Raw genomic sequence first — 23,234 nt, 5'->3', positions numbered from 1 at the left:
GAAGTGCAACTGCTCATTGACCCAATTTGTGAAACAGGTTAGGTTAGAAACCACCTGAAACCAAACAACTTCTTTACAAAGTGGCCCATTTAATTTTAAAGGAAAATCACATTTGGAGAACTGTAGGACTAACACTGATTGGAAGCAGGGGGCGAGGTGAGGATAAGAGATAACCACTTAACCTGGAACAGCTGCAGAAGTCCTCCTGTGATTTTGTCTGACTCGGCAGTTAAGAGAGATGTTAAGATTTAAGGGCAATAGAGAGCACTGAATGGTGGCAATGGTTCCTTTTCACGTTTCAGCTAGGGTTGGGGGTTTTTTTGTTGGGTTGGTTGGTTTGTTTGTTGGGCCTGGGAAAAAAAAAAATAAATTAAGAACTGAGATTATTATGTGTCTGCATGGGATCCAGCTGGTGTTCACGGGATTACCCAAAGGATAAGATCTGACAGCAAGCCAGTCAAGGTTTCCTTTGGTTTGACCTCTAACGCCTCAGCAGTGTTCTGAAGATATTCAGCAAAGGTACAGAAAGCGTCTGCTCCCATTAAGGGATATGGCTTAATAAATTATTTAAACATATAAACAACAAAAAAGGCAACCTAGCAGAACAGCATCTGTCATTTTGGAACATTACCATGTCCTTTACATTTTTTGGTTAGTGACAGGAAAATTTTACAGCAAAACTTCAAATGTTATTTTGCTATTATTAACATTAGACTTTTCTAACAGCTCTTACTATGAATATATCAGATTATGTTTTTATGTGACAGTAGATAAATTTGACTGGCTTTACTTCCTCTAAGCAGTATATCACAGTGTTAAACCCAGGGTATTAAACGAGAAGTTTTGCATAAGAGATGTCCTATTTCTTTTCATTATCTTAAGGAAATTATTTTTTAAGTTAACAGAGTTTTGTTAAAGAAAAAGTATTTTTATTTTATTACATATGTCTAATCTTTTGTGTATCTCAATAATTTATATGCATACAGCATAACAGTTGCTGGGTTGTACAGTGTAAAGGGCACTAAAAGGAAGATGAGAAGGAACACTGGTTGTATTACCACAGGATAATGTGAATGACATGCAAGACTGTTGTTTGCTACTGTTAGGCAAGAAATGCATTACACCTTATTTTTTATTATCATGCTGCACAGAAGAGAAAAAAAAATTACATTTACCATTGCTGCTCTTTTAAAACCTTATGAGACAGCATTTTTAAGTTAATGGAAAACCACAAGACTCAGAATCTGAGGTTTCTGAATCTTTAAATCAAATGATGGTATAAGAAAGAAACCAAAGAAACAATACTGATTCAAGTGCTGCAGCCCTGAGGAAGACTTCTGAAATATATCTATCTTATTTAGCCTTAAAAGCAGAAAACTCAGATGACTCTATTGTTTAGCACAAGAAAACAAAATGTTATGTTAAATCAAATTATACTTCTTTGAACTTCATGGCTTCCCTAAGCATGGAAAGTCTAAAGAGGACTTGCTTTAAAAATTCTTGATTGCACCTTTATTAAAATCATGGCAATCACTCCTCAGACTGGAAAGGAAGATACTTCCAGTAATCAGAAGAGTTCAACACTTACATTTGAGACAAGGAATAAAGAACTGACCTAGTGTTTCAAATATGAATGTATGTACATATGGTGATACAGTTTTTTTGAGTTTTATACAATGATAACTCAGTGAATGGATCATCTTAGTAATGGGAGAAAGCAAATTCCAGTAACAGGATGGGATTTTGAATGACACAAAGTGTTTTGCATGCTTCAACATGTCATGCTCTAACATTTTAATCTCTTTCAGGCTTACTCAATGTCTGAATTTCTTGTTTGTCATTTTGACAAATTTGAAGTGATTTTTCTGTTTCTCTACTTTTTAATAACTGTAAGCTTAAAAACAACAACCATACAAAACCAAACACTTTTATGGTTATATTTTAAAGTATTTGGAACTGCACCTTAAAGCAGATTTGTAGCTAAGTATGATTAGCATGAAGATACTCTTTCCCATTTTGTATCAGAGTTTAGCATTACAGGGACTAATGATTATTCTGTCCATCTTTCTAGAAATTTTAGTAGGGCCTGTTGCAACAGGACAAGGCTAATGGTTTTAAACTAAAAGAATATAGCTTTAGACTAGATATAAAGAAGAATTTTTTACAAGGTTGCTCAGAGACGTGGCAGATGCCCCATTCCTGGAAACATTCAAGGTCAGGTTGGATGGGGCTCTGAGCAACCTTATCTAGTTGAAGATGTCCCTGCTCATTGCCAGGGGTTAGACTACATGACCTTTAAAGGTTCCTTCCAACCTAAACTATTCTATGATTCTGTGATAAATTTCCTTTACTGCAGTGTCTCCATTACTTTACCTAGCTTAGCTTTACAATACCAAGTGACATTCCTCTAGTGTGCAGCATAATATACATCATTGCCAGAAAGATTTTCCTGCCTAACGTATTTTTTCCCTTTCTTGATTTTGCCCCTCTGTTTCTCTGTGCTGAGTAAAATACCTTTCCTTTCTTGGTGTTCAAGCCCTTCAGCCATCAGTACACCATTGTAGTGTCTTCCTTTTGTCATCTCTTATACAAGCTAAACATATTTTAGTTCTTTTCATCTTTTCATATAAATCAAAATGCTTAGACCCAAGACAGTTTTTCTTCTCTTCTGTAAACTTCCTCCAATATGTTGATGTCCATCCAGTGATGTGATGCCCAGGACAAAATCTGTTGTAGAGGTGTCATTTTTTCAACATCCGGTTACATGCAGTAATCTATTAATTTCCAGCCACAGCATATGATTATTCTACTAATGAAAATTCCTTAGGACTTTCAGGTGGTCAGGTCGCACCTAAAGTCTTATTTGTCGTCTTCTACTCCCTCATTCCTTTTGCCACTCCTGCTTTAAATTTATTTATTTAATTAGATATGTATTGGAATTGCATAAATTCCCAACTGATCACAATTCCCAAATGCATCTTATTATTTTTAATTCATATTTCTAATCTTTTTAGAAATCATTTTTTAGAAATCATATCAATCATTTCTGATATGCTGGGTGGTATTTAACTGTCCCAAGTTGGCATAAACACTGAATTTCATTTACCTGCAGTTCAATATTTAAATAAAACTTAAAGTGAACACAGTTTAAACAATTTAAGGCCACGTACACAATTAGTGATCTACATTATAGAAAACTGTTATTTCATCCCTCACCTTTCTTTGCAACATTTTTCTCCCCAAAATCAGTGTTCTGTCTCACTGGGTACTAGGATAAGGAATTGAGACTTTCTCCTAAGCTCTCCTTTTCGAGCTTAGTCCAAGCCGCAATATGCTTTCCTCTGTGCATTTGGGAACAGCTCATGAAATCCCCACTAAGGGCCAATTTATAGGCACACAAATGCATGCTGTTTATTGTGTTTAAGCATCAACTGGAAAAAAAAAAAGATAGTATCATATTGTGAGTTGTTGCATGCTTTAACCCATTCTATGATTCCTCTGTTGCATTGTGTCACCATTGCTGTCACTATCAGGACAGAACAAGAAAGGAGGACTTTGGCAAGATGTACAAACTTTGCTGAGGATCGAGCCCACTGTTCCCGAGGCCATCCCTCCTAGGCAGGGGAATCCTTCACCTTCTCATTTTTAAGACTAAAAAATACAACTGAAGTCCTGAGTTTCACAGCCTTCTTAAGCCTTCTGCCACCCCTCATCCCCTCTGAGCTTGTTGTCACACGTTTCCATAGCAGCAGCAGGACAGCTGTCCAGTTCTTTTATTCACGGTATAAGAGTCTGCAGCAACTACTGTTGTCTGCTTGATGGCTCAGAGATCCCGTTATCTTCACAAGGGTGATCTGCTGTCACTCATGTATTCCGCAGTGCTCCATCAAGCACTCTGTGCTATCTTCTGTACTGCAGCTCGTTGACACAGTCTTCCCCACTGTCCCCCGCTCTTCAACAGAAGATGACCCCTCCTCCAGGGGAGTGCTCCGTGAGACCCCATGAACTGCACACAGCCTCACCATTTAGCCAAGATAAATGCAAATTATTCTTGGAGCTCCTAAGAGGACAGTGTGTGGATAGGAGTCCTTTAGACTTGACTCTCATTATTTTATAAATCAAATATATTCTGTCTCTTCTATCGTACTTGATGTACAAATACAACTATTCTTGAGAAGACCCAAATAATGTTAGTGAAGGTGTATCCTTCCACACTTATCTTCCCCCCACTTCAATGATATAATCTGGAATGCAATCCTCTGCTGGGAAAGGGAGACATATAGTTCACAGTTTTTTCCCTGTCAGTGAATATGAACAATATATCAATGTCCTGGTACTCAGAGCTGCCAGGCAGGCCTGTTTAGGTCCTTCTGAAAAATAATACTTCTGTGTCCTATATCAACAAGTAAGGCTGTGCCTGTTCTTTCTACCTTTTCAAGGAGAGAGCTGCTTCTTGGGATTAGTGCAGTTATCCATGATCTGTCTTGTAGGGACTCTGAGCAGTCAAACGAACCAAATTCAGTTCCTTCAAAATGCTAAACCATGACTAGAAGATCTAGACAGCTGTCCTAATACCAAGATTTCAACAGTGTTCCTCTTTGTGTCACAATCTAACAAGAAATGTCAGGCTTTATGTCCCAGATACCTGGGTTTATCTCTAGAAACTTGCTCAGTTCCCATAGGAATTCTGCCATTAGTTTCAGCAAGAGCAGTGCTCTTACTCTTCCAGTGCTTCTTGTGGACTTTGGTCCTGCTGATGCTTATGTTTAGGAGTAGGCACACTGGTCTTATGCTTGAAGTTAATCACCTATGTGAATGCTTCCAGATTCTGATCCTACAAATATTCATGCTTGAACTCCACTTCAAACATAACAGTGTTCAAACTGCATATGTTTTCTGTAGTTTCAAAGCCTCCTGGTGAAGGAGGCTATCACCTACGCTGTGCTTTGAATTGCATCCCGTACTTTCTTCACTGGCTTGTGCTGTGGTGTGAAGGGTACTTAGTCAAAGCACATCTTCCTGAGGGGAAAGATAAGCAAAGTTACTTTCCCATGCTTTGATCCCCCCCCCTTTTTTTTTTTTGTACGTGGCTGCATACTTAATTTTGGAAGAAATCAAAATCTATTAAACATGCAAAGAGTAATTTTACTGTTCCTGAAAGAGTATCTCAGAGTAATGGCGTTTCTGATACATGGCTTATGCATTTTTCGTAATATTTATGTCAACCAAATTTTGAACAATGAGATTGAAATTACAAATGTGGGTAGACAACATTATCATATTCAAGAAAATGTGCCTGCTCAGCTGTGTAAAAGGGTACACGCTGCCTTTATCAAACCATTTCCTAGCTTTTCTAATAAATCAGTGAACTGGTAATGATGCCTGTCAATTGATGTAATAACCTATTTCATCTACAGATAGGATTTTCTTGTGATTTTCATTAAACAAAATGTCTCCAAAGGAGCATGGTACCTTATTTGTGATTGTTTTTTATTAAAGTCTTCCTGAGCTATTTGCATTCTTGAGTTCCAGTCTGAGATATTTCTTTAGGAATATGCCATATGCCCCTTTCTACTGTTGCTTCCTTCTAGAGCAATAAACATAGTGTTTATCATTACATTCCATGTATATTCTTTCCATAAGTCACACTAATCAGAGAAAGAAATACTAGCTTCTATTCTTATTCCCACTGGTTTACATGCAAGGAGTAGTCATAGGCACAGTCCTCTGGCCTTTATCATCTTCTAAAGCTACTTGTTGTTGAGTGCTGTTTTGTTCTTATTGCCTACTGCTCACAAATGGCTTCCTCAATTTCATCCTGCCTAGTTTTTGAGAAGCATCATCAAGGTATGAAGAGACTAACAAAACAAAAGGAAATTAGTAGCCAGCGGCACTGCATCAGAAAAAATTATTATTCTGTTATGACTACAAACAGTAGCATCAAATGTGAAAATAGACTTTCAAATTAATTAGCATTTAAGGGAAATGGGTTTGCAACAGTTACCAGATTGCTTTTAAGCAGCTGTGTTCACAAGTGCATCTCTGCTTTCTATTAAGTTCTTCATACGGAAAAATAACAAATAAGTACAGATTTTTAGTATTTAATCTGTTCTGTGTTCATATTTTTAACAAAAAAAAAAGGTTTAGGAGAATAATAAAACAATGGTATTGCTCTGTTCCTCACAACTCCAGTGAAAATGAAAGTTGCCTATTCTTCCCAAAGACAGAGAGCCTTTTATTGCTCCTCTACATGTAGGGGAATAAGCATGTTCTTCTCCATCTTCCATACTGTGACTCTTTCAACATCCCTTAGGTGAAGGACATTTAAATAGACTGCCAGCAGCCTGCATACATCCTCTGGGACACTTTGCAAGCCCATTGAGGCTACTTCCAGCCTATTGCAGCTACAGATGGATGGAAAGAGATGAGGTCTGATTCACTCTTCATTGATACTCGTACTTCAAGAAGTACTTCAAATATCTTTTCTCTTTTTCCCTCTAAGCCTATCTTGTGCTTTCCAAAGTGACTGGTGTAAGTGATCGTGGTCACAGAAGCTGTGCATTAACTTCTTGGGAACTCAAAGTTTTCAAATAATCTGCATACCAGAAGTACTAAAACTTTTATTATACCCCATTTTTCCTTGAGCAGTCCAACTCTGCAAAAAATAAATAAGCAAATCATTCTTTATTATCTTCTTCCTACAAGGATGGTAATAGCTGGGAAGAGAAAAATAGCAAAACTTGAGCTAGCTAGACTGCTGTTATGATAAATGAGTTATCTTTGCACATTTGCATCTACTTTGTTTAATGTTTTTCACATACAGATATTTCATCGATTGGAAGAATGATGTGGACAGCTACTTTACAATAGATGCTACTGAAGGAACCATTGCTACTAATGAATTACTGGACAGAGAAAGCACAGCACAGTACAATTTCTCTATAATTGCAAGTAAAGTTAGTAAGTATGACACAAGCTGAATTAAAATGCTAATGTGGGGGTTTTTTTCAGAATGTAGTGCTCGGGCATAAATATGCTGTGAAGACTGCGTGTATTGCCAAGAGATTATTTAAGACAGCCCAATAAATATCATTTTGCCAGACTCACTGTGAGGCTAAACATGATGTTCAAACAGCCTTTATAGTAAGGCGTGTCTAGTAGGCCTCGTGTAGGCCCAGTTCCCTCAGAAGCTGAAAAACATTCTGTCATCACAAAAGGCATAAAGAGCTGCATGGAGACCTTCCAATTCTTATTTCTGATTTTGTAATTCTCTCCATGCAAAATTAGATTAGTCAAATGACAGGTCTGAAAAATTTAAGGAGACATTCAAGTCTCAGACAAAAAGTACACTAAAATTGAGTCAAGATTTAAGGCCCTAAATATCTGTTTGATGTATCTCTGCTCTTGTGTCTTCTCTCTGCCCAAGACTTTGTGCTTAACCACTTGTTTTCTTTTCCTATATGACTTGTGGTGTGGGGTTTTTTTGTTTCTTGTCTTTGTGTTTACTCCTATATAGCCTTTTTTTATAAGAACTCCCTTCTTCCTATGCACTATGTCACTGCAACTTCCTTCATTGCTGTCCTCCTGTGTAGCATTCCACCTTCATCATCCTTTCAAACTGCAACTCTGGTAGGCGTATACCACTCTGAATACAAACCTTTTGGTCACTTCACAATTGTGTAAAGGCCAAGAAGTCTTTCTATTGACATCAATAGACTGCAGAAGAGGAAACTTGCTATATTTCCTATTCATTCTGTATTGTTTATGTGTCCAGAAATGCAAGTTTCTAAAGCAAAGATCATGTTTTCCTCAATCTATTGTTTGGCATTGAAAGTTTAAAAAACAATACATGCTAGTAACAGGAAGAGGGAGATTTTGGAAGCAAAGATATACATTATTTAAAAAAAAAAGCCCAATAAATTCTCAGTTGTAGTTATCTCAAAAAGAACCATACGCTTACTTCCTGGAGCCTGAAAATATAGTTTCCAGACAAACTGAAAGTCAGGTAGGACAATGGAAGGAAGCATAATGTATACTGGTTTTTAGCATTTCTTTTGCACAAAACTATTTGCTGCTTGCAAATATTTATGCAGTTAAAGAAATAAATGTTACAACATAGCCTAATGGTTTAACCATAAGTTGAATGCTAGTTCTACATGTTTCACTGTTAAATTTACCACTGACTCTACCTGGCTTTCAGCAAGAATTTTCTTTGTATCTTTCTCTCTTACTTTTCTCCATCTTTGAAATGGGTATGCTCCACTTACCTCCTTAATATCCTGAAGATGTAAACAGTGGCTAAGAAATAAATATTGATTTTTCTGCATTCTATTGTGGAAAACAGAATTCGGTTTTAATCATTGGAAGTGTTTTCCACAGTCCATGAAAAGTGATCTGAGAAAAGTTTGCATCTTTAATTACAGGTGCAATTTCAAATTCTTTAATTTATGGTCTGATAAACATAATCATGTTGATCGATTCCTTAGTCCATGAAGAGTAACGGATCAAAGTCTGGTACAAAATGATAGAGAGCTTGCTTCTGATTTCTTCTGAGTACAAATCAGAAATAAATGGAAGTCAAGGGCTTCTAGAAGTTACAGTACTGGGATCACAACAGTTTATGACAGCTCATGGGCACTAGTGATGACAACGAGCATAAATAGTATTCCTTAATGCTTTTCTCCTAAAAATCATTTGTAGGTAACCCACTATTAACCAGCAAAGTCAACGTTATAATAAATGTCCTGGATGTCAACGAGTTTCCTCCTGAAATTTCAGTTCCATATGAGACATCTGTATGTGAAAATGCCAAACCAGGACAGGTATTTCAAATTTGTAATGCTTGCTCTTTTGCTTTTTCTTTCTTTATTATTTATAACAATAGAAATTTCTGGGCTGGAAAATGACGTAACAGAATTCTTTTACAAATGAAATGTCTGTGTTGGAAGTACTCATCTTTTGAAATTCTGTTTTTGACCTTTATGGCATGTGCTCCTTCTGCACAAAATGTGTGCAATTAAACACAGTTCTGCAAAGCACCAAGGCCAACCATCATATGTATTAACAGCTAATACTGTTTCCAAGTCGAGACTGGTGACTTCAGCCACTCAACTTTGAGAGCTACTCCCAGCCATAGAGGGAACACATTCAGCCTGCTGTGTAATCAGTGACTTCTCTTTATATGTATGTAATACATAATCAAGTTCATGTGATTTGTATTGCCTTTATTACAGATTTTTCTGTGATTTCATATGATATTCCTATCTCATCTTTTTTTTTTTTTATATATGTTTTAACTAACTACCATAAAATGTAATTTAACTTCTAGATTATCAGATACGTTTAGTTAGTTTCTTATCCAGGCACTAACAGTAGAAAGAAGAACCTTTTACATGGAAGGCTGCTATAAGGACTGACATGTCAAACATTATAAATATTTAGAACTTTGTAACATAAAAAAATTTCTTCCTTTTTAAAAGATCAGTGTCAATCCTACTTGGAAACATTTTAACTGCACTGTGCTTACCTGAAGTCTCGTAGTAGGACTTTGGGACCCAGAAGTTCCTTGACACCTAGATGCTGCAGACCTTTCAACCCTCTCTACTTCATTTCAAGCTGTAAGATTAGGTGCAGGTTTGTAAAGTATTGGTCCAACACGTACCAGTCCTAACAGTGATAGCAGCAGTAGCAGATAAAAGCGGTTTTTAAGTAATCATTCAGCTGAAAACAACCACTAGTATTTTGATACAAAAAAACAGATATTAAATACTTCTGCTATGAATGTAAGGTAAATATTTTTTATTTATTCAGATATGTCAAAGTGAGACCTTCTAAATCATCATGAGTCCTCTGGAGGCTCTACTGTTCAGACTTCTTGCCTTCACTGTGCAGTACATTAGGGAAATGAGAATAATCCAGCAGGAATTCACTTCTGTTGTTTCATTTGCTGTTCACTTTGCACTTCTACAAAACTGTTTCTTTTAGAAGAACAAACTGACTTCAGAATTAATCTTACTCTGGTTTCAGGTGATACAGATCGTCACTGCAGCAGACAAAGATTTGTCACCAGCTGGGCAAAGGTTTTCCTTCAGACTGTCAGCTGAGGCTTCCAACAAACCAAATTTCACAGTCCATGACTACAGAAGTAAGTTGCTTACCCATATCTTTCTTTCAGAGCAGCAGGCTGGGATTATAATGACAAGTATGATTACTTTTTATTACAGTCGTATCTACAGACTTTTTTACTTGATATTTCTAATTGTTAAACTATCTAGAACATATGTTAATATAAATTCAGGTCTTTCAGCTCTTCTCATTTTTAGGGGCAGAAATTTCAGAACACCAATGGCTGAGATTTCCCTACAGGCCTTCAAAAACACTGTTACCTGTTTTATTTACTTCCTTTTATCATACAGTATCTCAGGAAGAAGTCATCTGCCCATGCAGGTGTACCTTTAAACAAGGCACTAGCGCTGCCTTGCTTAAATACTGCTACTTTGCTAACTCTTCTCCAGATACTGTGCTTTCTGGAGGATGCATAGTCCTGCAGAAGAATCACTTCTAAATATGGACAGTGCTGCTGCAGGATAAAATCCCACAACAATCAATAATGTTTGGATTTATATAATATCCCCCCTCCCCTCCCCCAATCTTTGTCATAGCTGATCATCTTTTTTTTTTTTCGCTTGAATGCTTTTGATAAATGGCAAAGAACAACCCAAGATGAAAAAATTATCTTTCTTTCTATCGTAAATATCTTCAGACATGTAGTCTTGTGAAGGACACAGCTAAAACATCATAATAAACTGCAGTAAATTGTCACCACTGATTTCTTTAAATGCAAAAAAAAAAATTTAACAATGAGCTTACCAGCTATTTGATGATCCTCAAAGAACTGCAATATGATAAGCTTTTCATAAAAAGGGGTTTATATTACTCTGCAAAAAAAAACCACCTAAAGCCATCCAATAAAGTTCAGTAACATTTCTTTACCTATTTAACTATGAAGATTGTAAGTATTACTTTTAAGGAAAAGTATATAATTGTAATTTTTTGAAAAAATATTAATTATATTCATTATTATTTTTAATTTAAATTTGAGACAATACTGAGTAGGATGTAAAGGTTTCTTTGTTGAGAACTAAGTAACCCAAACCCTAAAAAGGGCGAGAAATCAATAATACACAAAATGAAAAAAAATTGCAGAGGCTACTTATTTAGTCTTTTAAAAAACCATTTACGTATGTGACTCACGTTATTCTGTAAGCCATACACTTTTGTCAATCGTAGGTGATGCAAAATTAAAGGCAACAAAATAAGCACAGCTATTGGTAATGAAGACATTTACCATTGAGGAAGTTCAGGAAGAAATAGCAGAAAAATAACCTGTGCTTATTTACTCTTTTTATATAGCTTCTCTGTGAAATGACAAGACAAAAATGGTCTATTCCTAAACTTTAAGTGACGTTTGTCTTAGTATGTCATAGATAGCTAAAAGCATTTTACAGATGAGCAAAGAATTTCACTTAACAATTTGTAAATACAGTATATAATGAAACCATAATAATAGTAACTTATGAAACCCAAAATATGTAAATCAGCATTTTATCAGAGGCTATTCACATAGTTTTCTTGAGACGGACAGCTCAATGAATATGAAGGACAACCATACAATGGATTCAAGTCCCCTTACTTTATGTTCTTGGATCTTCTCCAGAAGTGCTTAGTCTAAACAGTTTGGTTTTAACAACTACTAGTATTTTAAAATGTTGTGATATTTCAGTATCTAATTGTACTTATACCAAGCAAGATTGAAATGCTTTATATCTGTGTCCCAATGGACTTAAAATTTTGGATAATGCTGAAGTTTGCTTCCCCTTAATGCTGTTCTGTAGTTTCTGTTATTTTCTGTTCTTTACTTAGCTGGTAGTGGTATTTCCTTGGAAAGCTCAGCATGATGAACTTTGCTAATGATTTTAATTAAAAAGGAAAGAGAACATGTTCTCTGTATCTTAACAGAAGAAAGAAAATATACTTCTTCAGAGCTTCCTCGTATTTTACGTGAATTACTTTCATCTTTTCACATTTCAACACATTTGAAGGAACATATGGGCAGTATCTCATAATTATGTAGTCTTACAACACAAATACTGGGTGTTTCTAAATACCTTTGCTCTTTTGGTCAAGATTTCTCTAAGAACTTTATTTCTTTCTGTCCATTTACTAAGATATCCTTTAATGTCACCAAGATTTATTTTTTTCAAATAATTGCAAACTATTGTTTTAAATATAAGTCTTCCAGTTCTTTTCAGGTTATTTTAACGTACTTAATTCCTCAAAAGAATCTTTAACCTTAAAAAGGCTACACAGTAATTAAACTTAATGAACTGTATCATTTTTTACTGAAGTTTGCTTAGCTTAGCATATAAACTAAGCTAAGTGATGTGGTGAGGAAATTGCTCAAATATTATTAGATAATTAAATTTCTCCATTGGAACCAGTAGTGTTGACACACCAAGATGACTTTGGATCTCAGTAGTCTGCTAACAAACATTCTCTACTGTATAAAAAAATTGCAATATTCCCATAAATAATTGAATTATAAAGCACCAGGACACAATATTTTTCATGCATAAATGTCTGTGTGTGTATTTATGTATATACACACTCTTAAAAGCATTTATTGCCACTTTCTGAAAAAGAAGAAAGAAGTGTATTGTTTATTGAAACATAAGCTTTTGTGGAATATTTTCCAACCATAAAAGACTTTCATTTTGATGATTTTGCAGAGCTTTTAGAAAAATCTGTCCAAACAGAAAGTCTGTATAATATTTTCAATATCTTCTGCCTTTTGTTTGCCAAAAAGATGGAAGGTCTGCTCTGTGCACAATTTAGATATATAACAACACAACCTTACTTTCACTACAGAAGCCTTTTAAAAACATAAATGCCATTATCTTTTGAGTTAGCAATTCTGTTAGTAGAGGCAGGTACTTCGTGAAGGAAATTTTGAATTTTTTTGGAGGAAACAATCTTCTTCACTGTGTTACAATTAACACTTTTATAAGTAAAGGTGGTTTAACATTTTTAAATGCATCAAGAAGTGAAATAACCAGTGCTAGTATATACATCTAAAAATTACGGGTGGTGTGATATGACAGCAGGTGTAATATGTTCATAGTGCACCCAAGAGAATAAACTTTTCCAGATTCCTTGCTTCCTCTGAATGTAACTTCATGAGGACAGAAGTGAGACAGAAGCTCAAGGTTGCCGTTTGGAATCTCTATAAATATAAATAGAGGGAAATGTTTTGTTTCTAAACAATGCCTTCAGCAGTGCTGAGAGCAATCCATCAGCTGTGAGCAGCAGTGAGTCCCTGGCAGAGCTGAGTGCCCCCAGCTGAACCTTCCTCTTGCCACTTTCCTGGCCTCACCCTGCTCCCTGGAGGCCTCTTCCCTGCTGAGCACACGGGGTTGCTCCTGTAAGAGAGAGAATTTGCCTTCTCTCCAGACTCTCACACACATCCTGAAAATAAATTTATTGCCAGGAGACTGAAGAACCAGAAAGTCTCAGCTTCAGACTGCAACTCCAGGCTGCTCCATCTAGAGTTCAAACACATGCCTAGGTCCCTGCTTTCAAAAGGACCCCGAACAATTGAAAGAGGTTGTAGAAGAGCAAAAAATTGTTCACAGTCAAAGACTTAAGAGCTTGATCTGTTTGATCCTTCTAAAAGGAGAATGGAAAGTCATTTGGTTGTATCGTAACGTGTATTAAAATGATCTTCAACATTGCAATTAGAAGAAAAAAAAAAAGAATAGAAATAATTCTATTAATAGAAGTAGAAATAGAAATAAGGTTAAGCTGGATTAGATCTAAAATTCTTAATACAGTGCAGATCATTAATCATAAAAAGAACAAGCTGAATGTGGAAGTTGCTTTGATCCAAACTATTTTGAGACATTTTTTTTTTTTCAAAACTACATGTAATTGAACTTGACATGTCTGTGTGCCAGGTTTGATTTTGATAAAAAGGGGACTTCTGAAATAACCATTTGTCAGTCAAGAGCTTTCTCAATGGTGTCTGATCATAACATATCTGATTTCGGACTCAATGGTGTCTGATCATAACATATCTGATATCTATTTAGGGTTCATTCTTATTGTCCTTAATCAGAATTGCAAACAAGTATTTGAGTGCTTAATTCAGAGCCCTTAATCCTTCTACCCAGTGACAAAACTCCAAGAAGGGGTAAAAGTCACTACATAGACGGCAAGGGAATTCTTCCAAAGATACAATGAAGCACATAGGTGAGATGGCAAAAAAGGTGACTGCTGCAGGCTACTTTGATTCAGGTCTATCAGCCAACTAATTCCCTCTTAATTTCATTTTGGTTTTGCTTTCAATGTAATTCTTTTTATCTGCACATCATTTCCTTGCTATTCTGATTCAAGAAAAGCAGTGATAGCTGAATACCTACTGGGAAGACATGAAAAAGCGTAGTTTCTAGGAGTTCTGAACACATTCATGACTAATTGATGGAAAATGTACTGATTATAAAGTATTTGGTTCATTTCTGTACTCATTGTTAATGGGGCAGGAAAGTTGAATGGGTTTTGCATTTTGCTTAGGTATATTACTTTCAGTGTCAAAGGGAAATTAATTAATAGAGATTTGATTCTAAATCCATGTGCAATCAAAGTCCTTTGGACCACAGGCTTGGAATATAAGGAGATGAGGAGAAAAGAAAAACTGAAAAGCTTTCCTAATCTAATATCTGCAATGCTATTTCTAATTATTATTTATGTCTTCTTTCTAGCTGTCAAGCTAACAAGTTTACAAGAGATTGAATATTATTTAATGCTCTGCAAAAAAATAGCTGTCCCAGTCAGAATACAATACCTTCTGTAATGATAAAGCAAGGCAATTACATAAAGTGCATTCACTGAGTTTCAAAAATGGAATAGCTGGTGGTTACTAAAAGTGATACGAACTACAACGGTGAGTTGAAATATGCAATAAAAATCCTGTAATGCCTGCGTCATGTTTTACAGACAACACAGCTGGGATTGAAACCAGGAGAAATGGTTACAGCAGAAGGCAGCAGGAGCTGTACTTTCTTCCAGTAGTAATAGAAGACAGCAGTTACCCTGTCCAGAGCAGCACCAACACAATGACTATCCGTGTTTGCAGATGTGACTCTGATGGTACCATCCTGTCCTGCAACGTGGAAGCAATCTTCTTACCAGTCGGGCTCAGCACAGGAGCGCTGATTGCAATCCTGTTGTGCATCGTTATACTTCTAGGTTAGTGCTCATGAAACCACCTGAAGTCTGTTACTCTGATTATTCACCTCTGGATTAATTTGTGTTGTTATTTGCTTCATCTATAGTTTAACAAAAGTCATCGAAACTCTGTAGCATTTATGAGAACTCTTAAGCTTCTATGTTTCTAGAAAAGCATTCCAAAGCACTGGCCATGGCTGTGAATCTGCTAACACCCACATATTTATTATTGCGTGTAGAGAACCGGTTTCAATGGAATCCAAACCATATATCTTTCTCTGAAACAGTTTCATTTAAATACTTTTCTTGAAGTATTTTTGGAAATTAATTTTTGAAAATTAATTCTTACAGATTATGAGGCCTATGCCTCTTCTTGCTACAAGTGGGATTTCTAGATCTCACACTTCTCCTTATGTAGGTCTAATGCATAGGCAAAAATAGCTGTAGACACAGAATATAATATATGAATATCTCTTTACATTTGGAGAATGCAGTAATTTATCAGTTAGGGAAATTACTGCAGGCTCAGGGTTACATAAATAGCTTCTGAGTAGCAGGAGGTAACAGTCAGACTTTCTGCCCTGTGTAACAATGGAATGTGTGATACAGAGCTCATTTACAATGCAAGAGTATCTGGGGGAAGCAGAAATAACCAAAGTTTGAATTTCCCCCAGATTTGCTAGGTGATCATGGAGGCCTCCAACAGAAATTTGTTTATGTTTCCCTCATGGTTTGTTGAAATAAATACAATTTTTATTTCAAAAAACCTGGCATATTCAATGAAAATTAATTATGTCATAGAACTCCTTACCAGATCTGCTGCTGCTCGATGCTCTTGGCATCTACAAAACTAATGAAGATATTTTAATTCCCACTTTGCATAGAACACCAGACTGAATTACTGAGATTATGTTTGGAAAAGAGATTTTGGTCCTTTAATAACTCCCTTCATCCCAATCAGCCTGGCAATATTATGTAGAAAAAACTAATGTATAAATAATGAGATCTCCAGTGCTGTGTATAACCTAAGAGAATGGCATTTATCTTATATCCAGACTTTCTCCTTACTATTCCATCGATCAATTTTAAAACTGCTTTTGGATTTTCATTTCTTGCTGTGAACCTGGCCTGACACAGAGCCATTAAAATTATAGTTGAAGCAATTCTCATCAAACTCATCTCTACAAAAAAGGCAGTCAGCATATTACCAGTATCAGGAGTTGGTTTAGGCCACACAAACCTGCCCATGAATTTATAATCATTACAACTCTTGTATTCATTATTGTGTTACTTCAACAACAGCACTTAGAACACTGTCATTGCTACAAAATGCAGTTAGGGAATTAAAAATAGCAAAAGTCCAGTTTACTGCAAGGAGGTTTTACATTCAATAGAATATATCTCCAAAGACAAACTATTGAAAAAAACCCAACCACTTGCCACTTGGAATAAAACCAAGTTTGCAACATTTTATATCATACAAAATCACAATATCACAGCTGGAAGGCGCCTCTGAAGATCATTTAGTCCAACCTCCCTGCTTACAGCAGGGTCAGTTAGAGCAGGTTGCTCAGTATACAGTTGGGTTTTAAATATCTCATTGGATGGATACATCAAAAGCTCTCTGAGCAACATGATTCAATGCTTGACCATTCTGACAGTAAAGAAGCTTTTTTCTTGCATTTTAATGGAACTTCCTGCCTTTAAATTTGTGTCCATTGCCTCTTGTCCTGTCAGTGGTCACCACTAAGAAAATTTTGGCTCCATCTTCTTTGCGTCCATCCATCAGGTATTTCTACACTTTAATAAGACCCCTCTAAGACTTTTCTTCTTCAGGCTAAGCAGTCCCAGCTCTCTCAGCCTCTCCTCATATAGCAGATCTCCCAATCCCCTGATCATCTTTGTGGCTCTACACTGGACTCATTGCAGGAATTTGTTGTATGTCTCATACTGTGGAGCCAAGAACTGGACCCACAACTCTGTGTGTCTGACCTGGGGTGATCAGAGGGGAATGATCAGCTCTCTAATCCTGCTGACAGCACTCTTCCTAATGCTGCCCCAAATGCTGTTGGCCTTTTATGCTACAAGGGCACATTGCTGGCTCATGGTGAACTTGTTGTCCACCAGCACCCTAGGTCCTTCTCTATCAAGCTGCTTTCTGGCCAGTCAGCCAACAGAATCTACAGTATGTGATTATTCCTCTCCACGTACTGGACTTGGCATTTCCCTTTGTTGAACTTCATGGGGTTTCTACTGGCCCATTTCCCATTTTTTTTTCTTTTTTTTAATAGTGTGTGGTGGGATTTTTTTCTTTGCAAGGTGGAAATTTGGGCATTTTTCTCTAGTGTGCAATGGAAGACATTTTTAAGAAGAATCCCTTGTCTTCGTCTCTCTGAACTAAAAACTGAAGTCTTGTCCAATTCTATTTGTTCACAATAATTTGTTACTTCCTTCCGTTGTACAGCAAGTACTAAGAAGTTAGACACATACATCAAACAGCAAATGGCTTTTCATTGGCTAGAGCATTGCTATTTTTAAAAGAATAGTAGGAGCATATCTTCTAAGGAAAAAAGTCCCTTTGATTGCTCGCAGCTTTCAAAGGAAGGTATAATGATCTATCATCAGTCTACCAAATTATTCCTGTGCATGTCTTAACTTCAGTTTCCTCTCGTTACAGTCATTGTGGTGCTCTATGTAGCACTACGGAGGCAGAAGAAAAAGGACACCCTGATGACCTCTAAAGAAGACATCAGAGATAATGTTATCCATTATGATGATGAAGGAGGTGGAGAAGAGGACACCCAGGCTTTCGACATAGGTGCCCTGAGGAATCCCAAAGTGATAGAAGATAACAAAATGCGCAGGGACATAAAACCCGACAGCTTGCGTTTCCCACGGCAGAGACCACCAGTGGAAGATAACACAGACATAAGAGATTTCATTAATCAAAGGCTGCAGGAAAATGATGTAGATCCAACTGCTCCCCCTTATGACTCCTTGGCAACCTATGCTTATGAAGGAAATGGATCTGTGGCAGAGTCTCTCAGCTCTATAGACTCCCTCACTACAGAGGCAGACCAGGATTATGACTATCTGAGTGACTGGGGACCTCGCTTTAAGATCTTGGCAGACATGTTTGGAGAAGAAGAAAGTTATAACCCTGACAAAGTCACTTAAGTACAACTATAACAGTGACACAAGATGAAAAGTAATCCAACAACGAATTTAAAAGATAAACCTAAGCTTTATAATAGGACAGGATTCCTTTGATTATAAAAGACAGCATCTGTTTCCAGCAAGTTACTACATTTATCATACTGTCAGTTTTGGTTTGATCTACGAAGGAAAGATAAATCCTGTAATATACACAGTTTTTGGTTGTTGTTATTTTGTTACTCTGGAATTACACCGAGACAAGCTCAGGCCTACAAGGTGCAGTTCACTGACCTGACTTAGAAAGAAGATAGCTTTCTGGCATCATGGTGGAAGAGTGGTAGCTTTTTCGTAATTCCACTGAAGTGCCTATTGAAACTTTTATCATTTAAGTGGGAAAGAGTCTGCTGTGATGGTGTTGCAAAACGGAATGGTAAATTGGACAAGAACTTTAAGACAAGAAGCAATAGCAACACGCTGACTTCTTTTGGAACAAAAACAGAGATCATTTCCTGGAGTGTATCTAATGATTAAAACTAAAGGGGATGGGGTGGGGGTGGGTAGGTGTACGTTGTGTTTGGGGGTTATGTTTGGTTTTTTTGAAAGAAGAAAACATGTCAAAATGTCACATTTCTTCTTCCAAAATTTCACTGAAAATTTAAATTTAGAATTCTGTTGCTCACTCTGAAGATATAAAGCCCAAATTAAAAAGGAGATCTTAGCAATCATCAATGAGTATTTATAATAGTCAGTTTTCCAAAACAATAAAAAGATTAAAGCAGCTACTTCTTTATGTGAAGAAAATGTCCCTTTGCTCCCCCTCTTCTTTTAAAATGAGACTCTTATTAGAACATGGAAGGGAGAGGGTTTTTTAAGAGTTTTATTGTATTTTTAGTATCAAAACTTTTTTTTCCTTTGTAAGTATCACTAAAGAAGTGTGTGTAAAGAACTCCACATCACTTTTGTTTGCAATTAGATTGTTACGCTGTAGGTACTATAGGCATACATACTGTAGAGAGTTATTTTTCAACTGGCCATCTGCTGCAGTTCAGCATATCATTGTACTTCACTGTCAGACCCACATCAAGCATTTCAGAAAGCCTTTTGAGGATGGAAACCTTATTAATTTTGTTCTTGCCAAAATATTAACAGAGGCAGAATAAAAATATAAAAAAGTATGTTTGTCCACACTTTGTGTACATCCCCATGCATAAATGTAGCTTTGCAGGTAACAAGTACAGATATGTGCATGGCATTATGTCATGGAAGATCTTTGGTAGAACTATTCCACCTGACTTCTTCTGATTACCTAAAGCATAGACATTTTGTAAGACACTGGTTTATGGCCCCCAAAGGGCATATATTCTTATATTCACTTTCTAAAATCTCTGCAGTGCTATGCAATCTGCTTGAGCTCTACTCATGATTAATGGCACTGGCAAGGTCAGCCTAAGTCTCTCATGAACCAGAAGTCTTTATTCACCTCAGGTATACAGCTCACTTTTTGTAATTCACTGTAATTTGTAATTCAATAAAGAATTAACAACTATCGGATATAGTTAGCCCACAGGTCTGATATTAACATACACGGTTCCTTTCACTCTGTTGGGAAAATGTAAAGGCATTCCAAAGTTGTATAAATTAATGTCCCAATGAGACTTTAAAAGGTATATAGTTGAAATAAGTTTTGGATCATCTGGTACAATTGGACAAGGCTGCATTACAACCATGGTTGGCATAGCTTCTACCAGCAGAGTGCCCAGGAAGAGACAGAGTGTATGGTAGCAAGAGAAGTTTGTGGTTGTTTTCATTATTAGCAAAGGCATCCTGTGTTCCTCAGAAGACAAACTAAGCCAACGAAAGGTCTATTCTCACAGGACAGGAGTGGCAGGACCCATTTGACAGTATAGCCATTTTTGTGTGGAAGGTGATGGTTTTAATTTTTGCAGATCTTGACAGCATAGCAAAGGCAACTTGAAACTGCAGAGTCGGCCTAAACAGAGCTCTGAATATATATATATATATATATATATTTGCTACTGGTTACAACACAGGTTTGAGTCATACAAAATTCCCACTGTGGAGTTACTGAGCCATGCTTCCTAATGTAATATATGTACAGCAATTCCTCCTACTCTGCTGCCGCAGCTAAAATAAACCTCTGACACTGCTCAGTTACAGATGGGAAACCCTGTAGCCAAACTCTCCTCTTAATAACTGTATTACTCCTTTACATGTATTTTGTAAAATGAACTTAAATGAGAACAGTGTTTGCCTTTTTGCCATCACATAGCATGCTCGCTCCTGCCTGGGAGAGCTGTATTTGTAGTGGATACTGGGTGGACAGGAGGTCTCTCAAACAGATTGGCATTTGCTATAAGCAGAACATTCTGTGTGGGAGCTTGACTTCCAAAATGGGTAGACAGAAAATGTGGTCTTAAACATGCTGCTACACACAGTCTATATTTGAGAGTGAGTTGTATGTCAAATTAATACCAAATTGAATATCAAATGCATATTTTTGACATTTAAGAGGTTTGTAACTGAGATGTTTCTATCACATAATTAATAAACCTCCAGGAAGAGTTAAAATAAAAATGGTATGTAATTAGTAGTGCAATTGTCCTATAAAATCGTAATTAAAATATTTTCAGATTTTTTTGGAAAAGGTGATCAAACAGTTTTAACAGGGGCATTTTTGCAAACATCTGTATAGAACTAAGGAAACAAATTGCTTTTCATTTATGCATAACCTGGAATCCAGGAAATTTGTGTTTATTTCCATGTTCTCTCTCTCTTTTTCCTAAAAGATTCCTGTCAGGTTTTTTTACACCTTATTTTTTAAAAGTTAAATATGACGTTTACAAGATTTAATATATGTCTAGGCATCTCAGATGACATGAAGTCAATGGGATTAAGGAAGCTCAGTGCATTTTTAAATTGTTTCAGATAACAACTTCAGTTTTCAAGCACTATATCTTAAAAAAAACCTCTACAAACCCTTGCACAATCAAGATGTTAAAGCAGTCTGTCTTTCTTTCAACTGTGGAAAGAGCCATAAACCTCCAATTCTGTCAGAGTTACACGAAGGTAAGATAATTCTTAAAAGGTACAGAAGGGATAGAATTGAGATAAATACTTCTGTTTAAATTTTGAAACGTAAATTTCAAAAACATTTGGTGCACAAACATCTAGTATCATCTTAAATATTTCAGTAGTGCTCTCCCTTGCAAATCACAAGACGTTCAGTAAAATGCCTAATTTATACGAAGGTATTGAGACACTTCACTGGCACAAACAAATCGAGGTTTTAAATTAAATAGTTATGACATGGAGTAGTGCTGCCAAAATGAAAGTCTAAATGTCAAGTATTCAGCTAAGAAGGGAAGTTTCTAAGGAAATCTTGCTGATAAGCCTACATTGTAGACATACAGAACTGAAGACAAATTATAAAAAGAACATTTGAAAGGAATTTCAGGGAAGAAGGAAAAAGTCTTCTCTGCCTTCCCAAAAAAGCTGAAAATGCTACTACGTAGGAAAGTTCAGACAATTTTTCTGAGGTGTCAGAACACCAAAGATTGCTAATATTTGAATTTAAGAATGCTACCACACAAATCTGAAAAGGCTGTTTTTCTTGACATGCAGATTTGCAATATTGTCAGTCAGATAGGAAGAATTTGGAAAGTACTCACAGTAGATGATGATGTCTCTTGCACGAAGAGGTGTTTGAAAATTTTATACTTCCATGATTTTTACTTGTTTTCCACATTTTCTCTAAATTTTGCTGTTCAAAATAAAATCACAGTTAGTGAGGATTTACTCTAGGGTATGGAAGCAGAGTTCATCATGGAGCAAAGAGCAATAAAGGACTCAACAGATTACTGACAAATATTCTTGCCTTAAGAATAAGTTGTCCATATCCACATAAACACAACTGATCCTTCACACTAGTAAAATATGGGGTTCTGCAGATTTATTACTATTATTTCATTATATATTTACCTCAGCTATCGTCGTGAAAGAGTTCTTAAGACTATGTTGCTATGAAATAACAGATGTCTACTAAATGAATACAGGAAGAAAATATAATAATCCACTGTGTTACAGGCATTTCATATGACATTAATGACTGGATTGTACTTACTGAGATTTGGGGTTGTAAATTCTTTGCAGGTTTGTTTTTTTTTTAGTTTTATTATTATTAACATAGACATTCACATCCTGTGTGCATAGAAATATTTTTGAGCTTCATGAAAACAAATAATGAAATGACCCTTAATAATAACCCTACTGAAGTGACATTTAAGTGCGAATGAAAATCAAAGTTTATATAACACCCTTTCACAACCTTCTCTTAATGGCAAAACTATAATAACCCGACTCCCTTTCTCTTCTTATTTAAATGAAGAACCAGATAAGTTTTCAGAATGCGGCAACAGTTGCTATTTTGAGCAAAACTAAGTTCCTGTTTTCTGGTGTTTCTTAATATTCCATTTATGTAATTGATAAACTTTCTATATTCAACTTTAGTTTGCAACTAAAATCCTCAGATTTATTTCTTTTTCTAACTCACTTTCATTGCTCTAATCCCAGTCAAAGTACTTCTCAGGCCTCAGGAGGATCTTATCAATGTGTAGAAATGCCTGGTGGATGGATGTAAAGAAGATGGAGCCAGACTTTTCTTAGTGGTGACCAGTGACAAGAGGCAATGGACACAAATTTAAATGCAGGAAATTCCATTAAAACATAAGAAAGAAAAAAAGCTTCTTTACTGTCAGAATGGTCAAGCATTGAATCAT

General features: G+C 36.2%; 1 protein-coding gene across 6 annotated transcripts in view; it reads left to right on the top strand.

Moving 5' to 3' along the window:
- LOC106887512 (cadherin-12) overlaps positions 1-20,700 on the top strand; it is a 564,874-nt gene extending 544,174 nt beyond the window's left edge. For all 6 annotated transcript variants that reach the window (XM_014941084.1, XM_014941088.1, XM_014941086.1 and 3 more), the window contains 5 exons: positions 6,824-6,960; positions 8,701-8,822; positions 10,027-10,144; positions 15,052-15,303; positions 17,960-20,700. In XM_014941084.1, the coding sequence (XP_014796570.1) occupies positions 6,824-6,960; positions 8,701-8,822; positions 10,027-10,144; positions 15,052-15,303; positions 17,960-18,459 (1,129 nt within the window). In that variant the 3' untranslated portion in view covers positions 18,460-20,700. The remainder of the gene's footprint in view (positions 1-6,823; positions 6,961-8,700; positions 8,823-10,026; positions 10,145-15,051; positions 15,304-17,959) is intronic.
- The last annotated feature ends 2,534 nt before the right edge of the window (positions 20,701-23,234 follow it).

This window comes from Calidris pugnax, unplaced genomic scaffold (genome assembly GCF_001431845.1).
Source record: "Calidris pugnax isolate Ruff unplaced genomic scaffold, ASM143184v1 scaffold8, whole genome shotgun sequence".
Taxonomy (NCBI): domain Eukaryota; kingdom Metazoa; phylum Chordata; class Aves; order Charadriiformes; family Scolopacidae; genus Calidris; species Calidris pugnax.
Note: the sequence above shows the minus strand (reverse complement) of the source record. Positions and strands in the feature narration are given on the sequence as shown.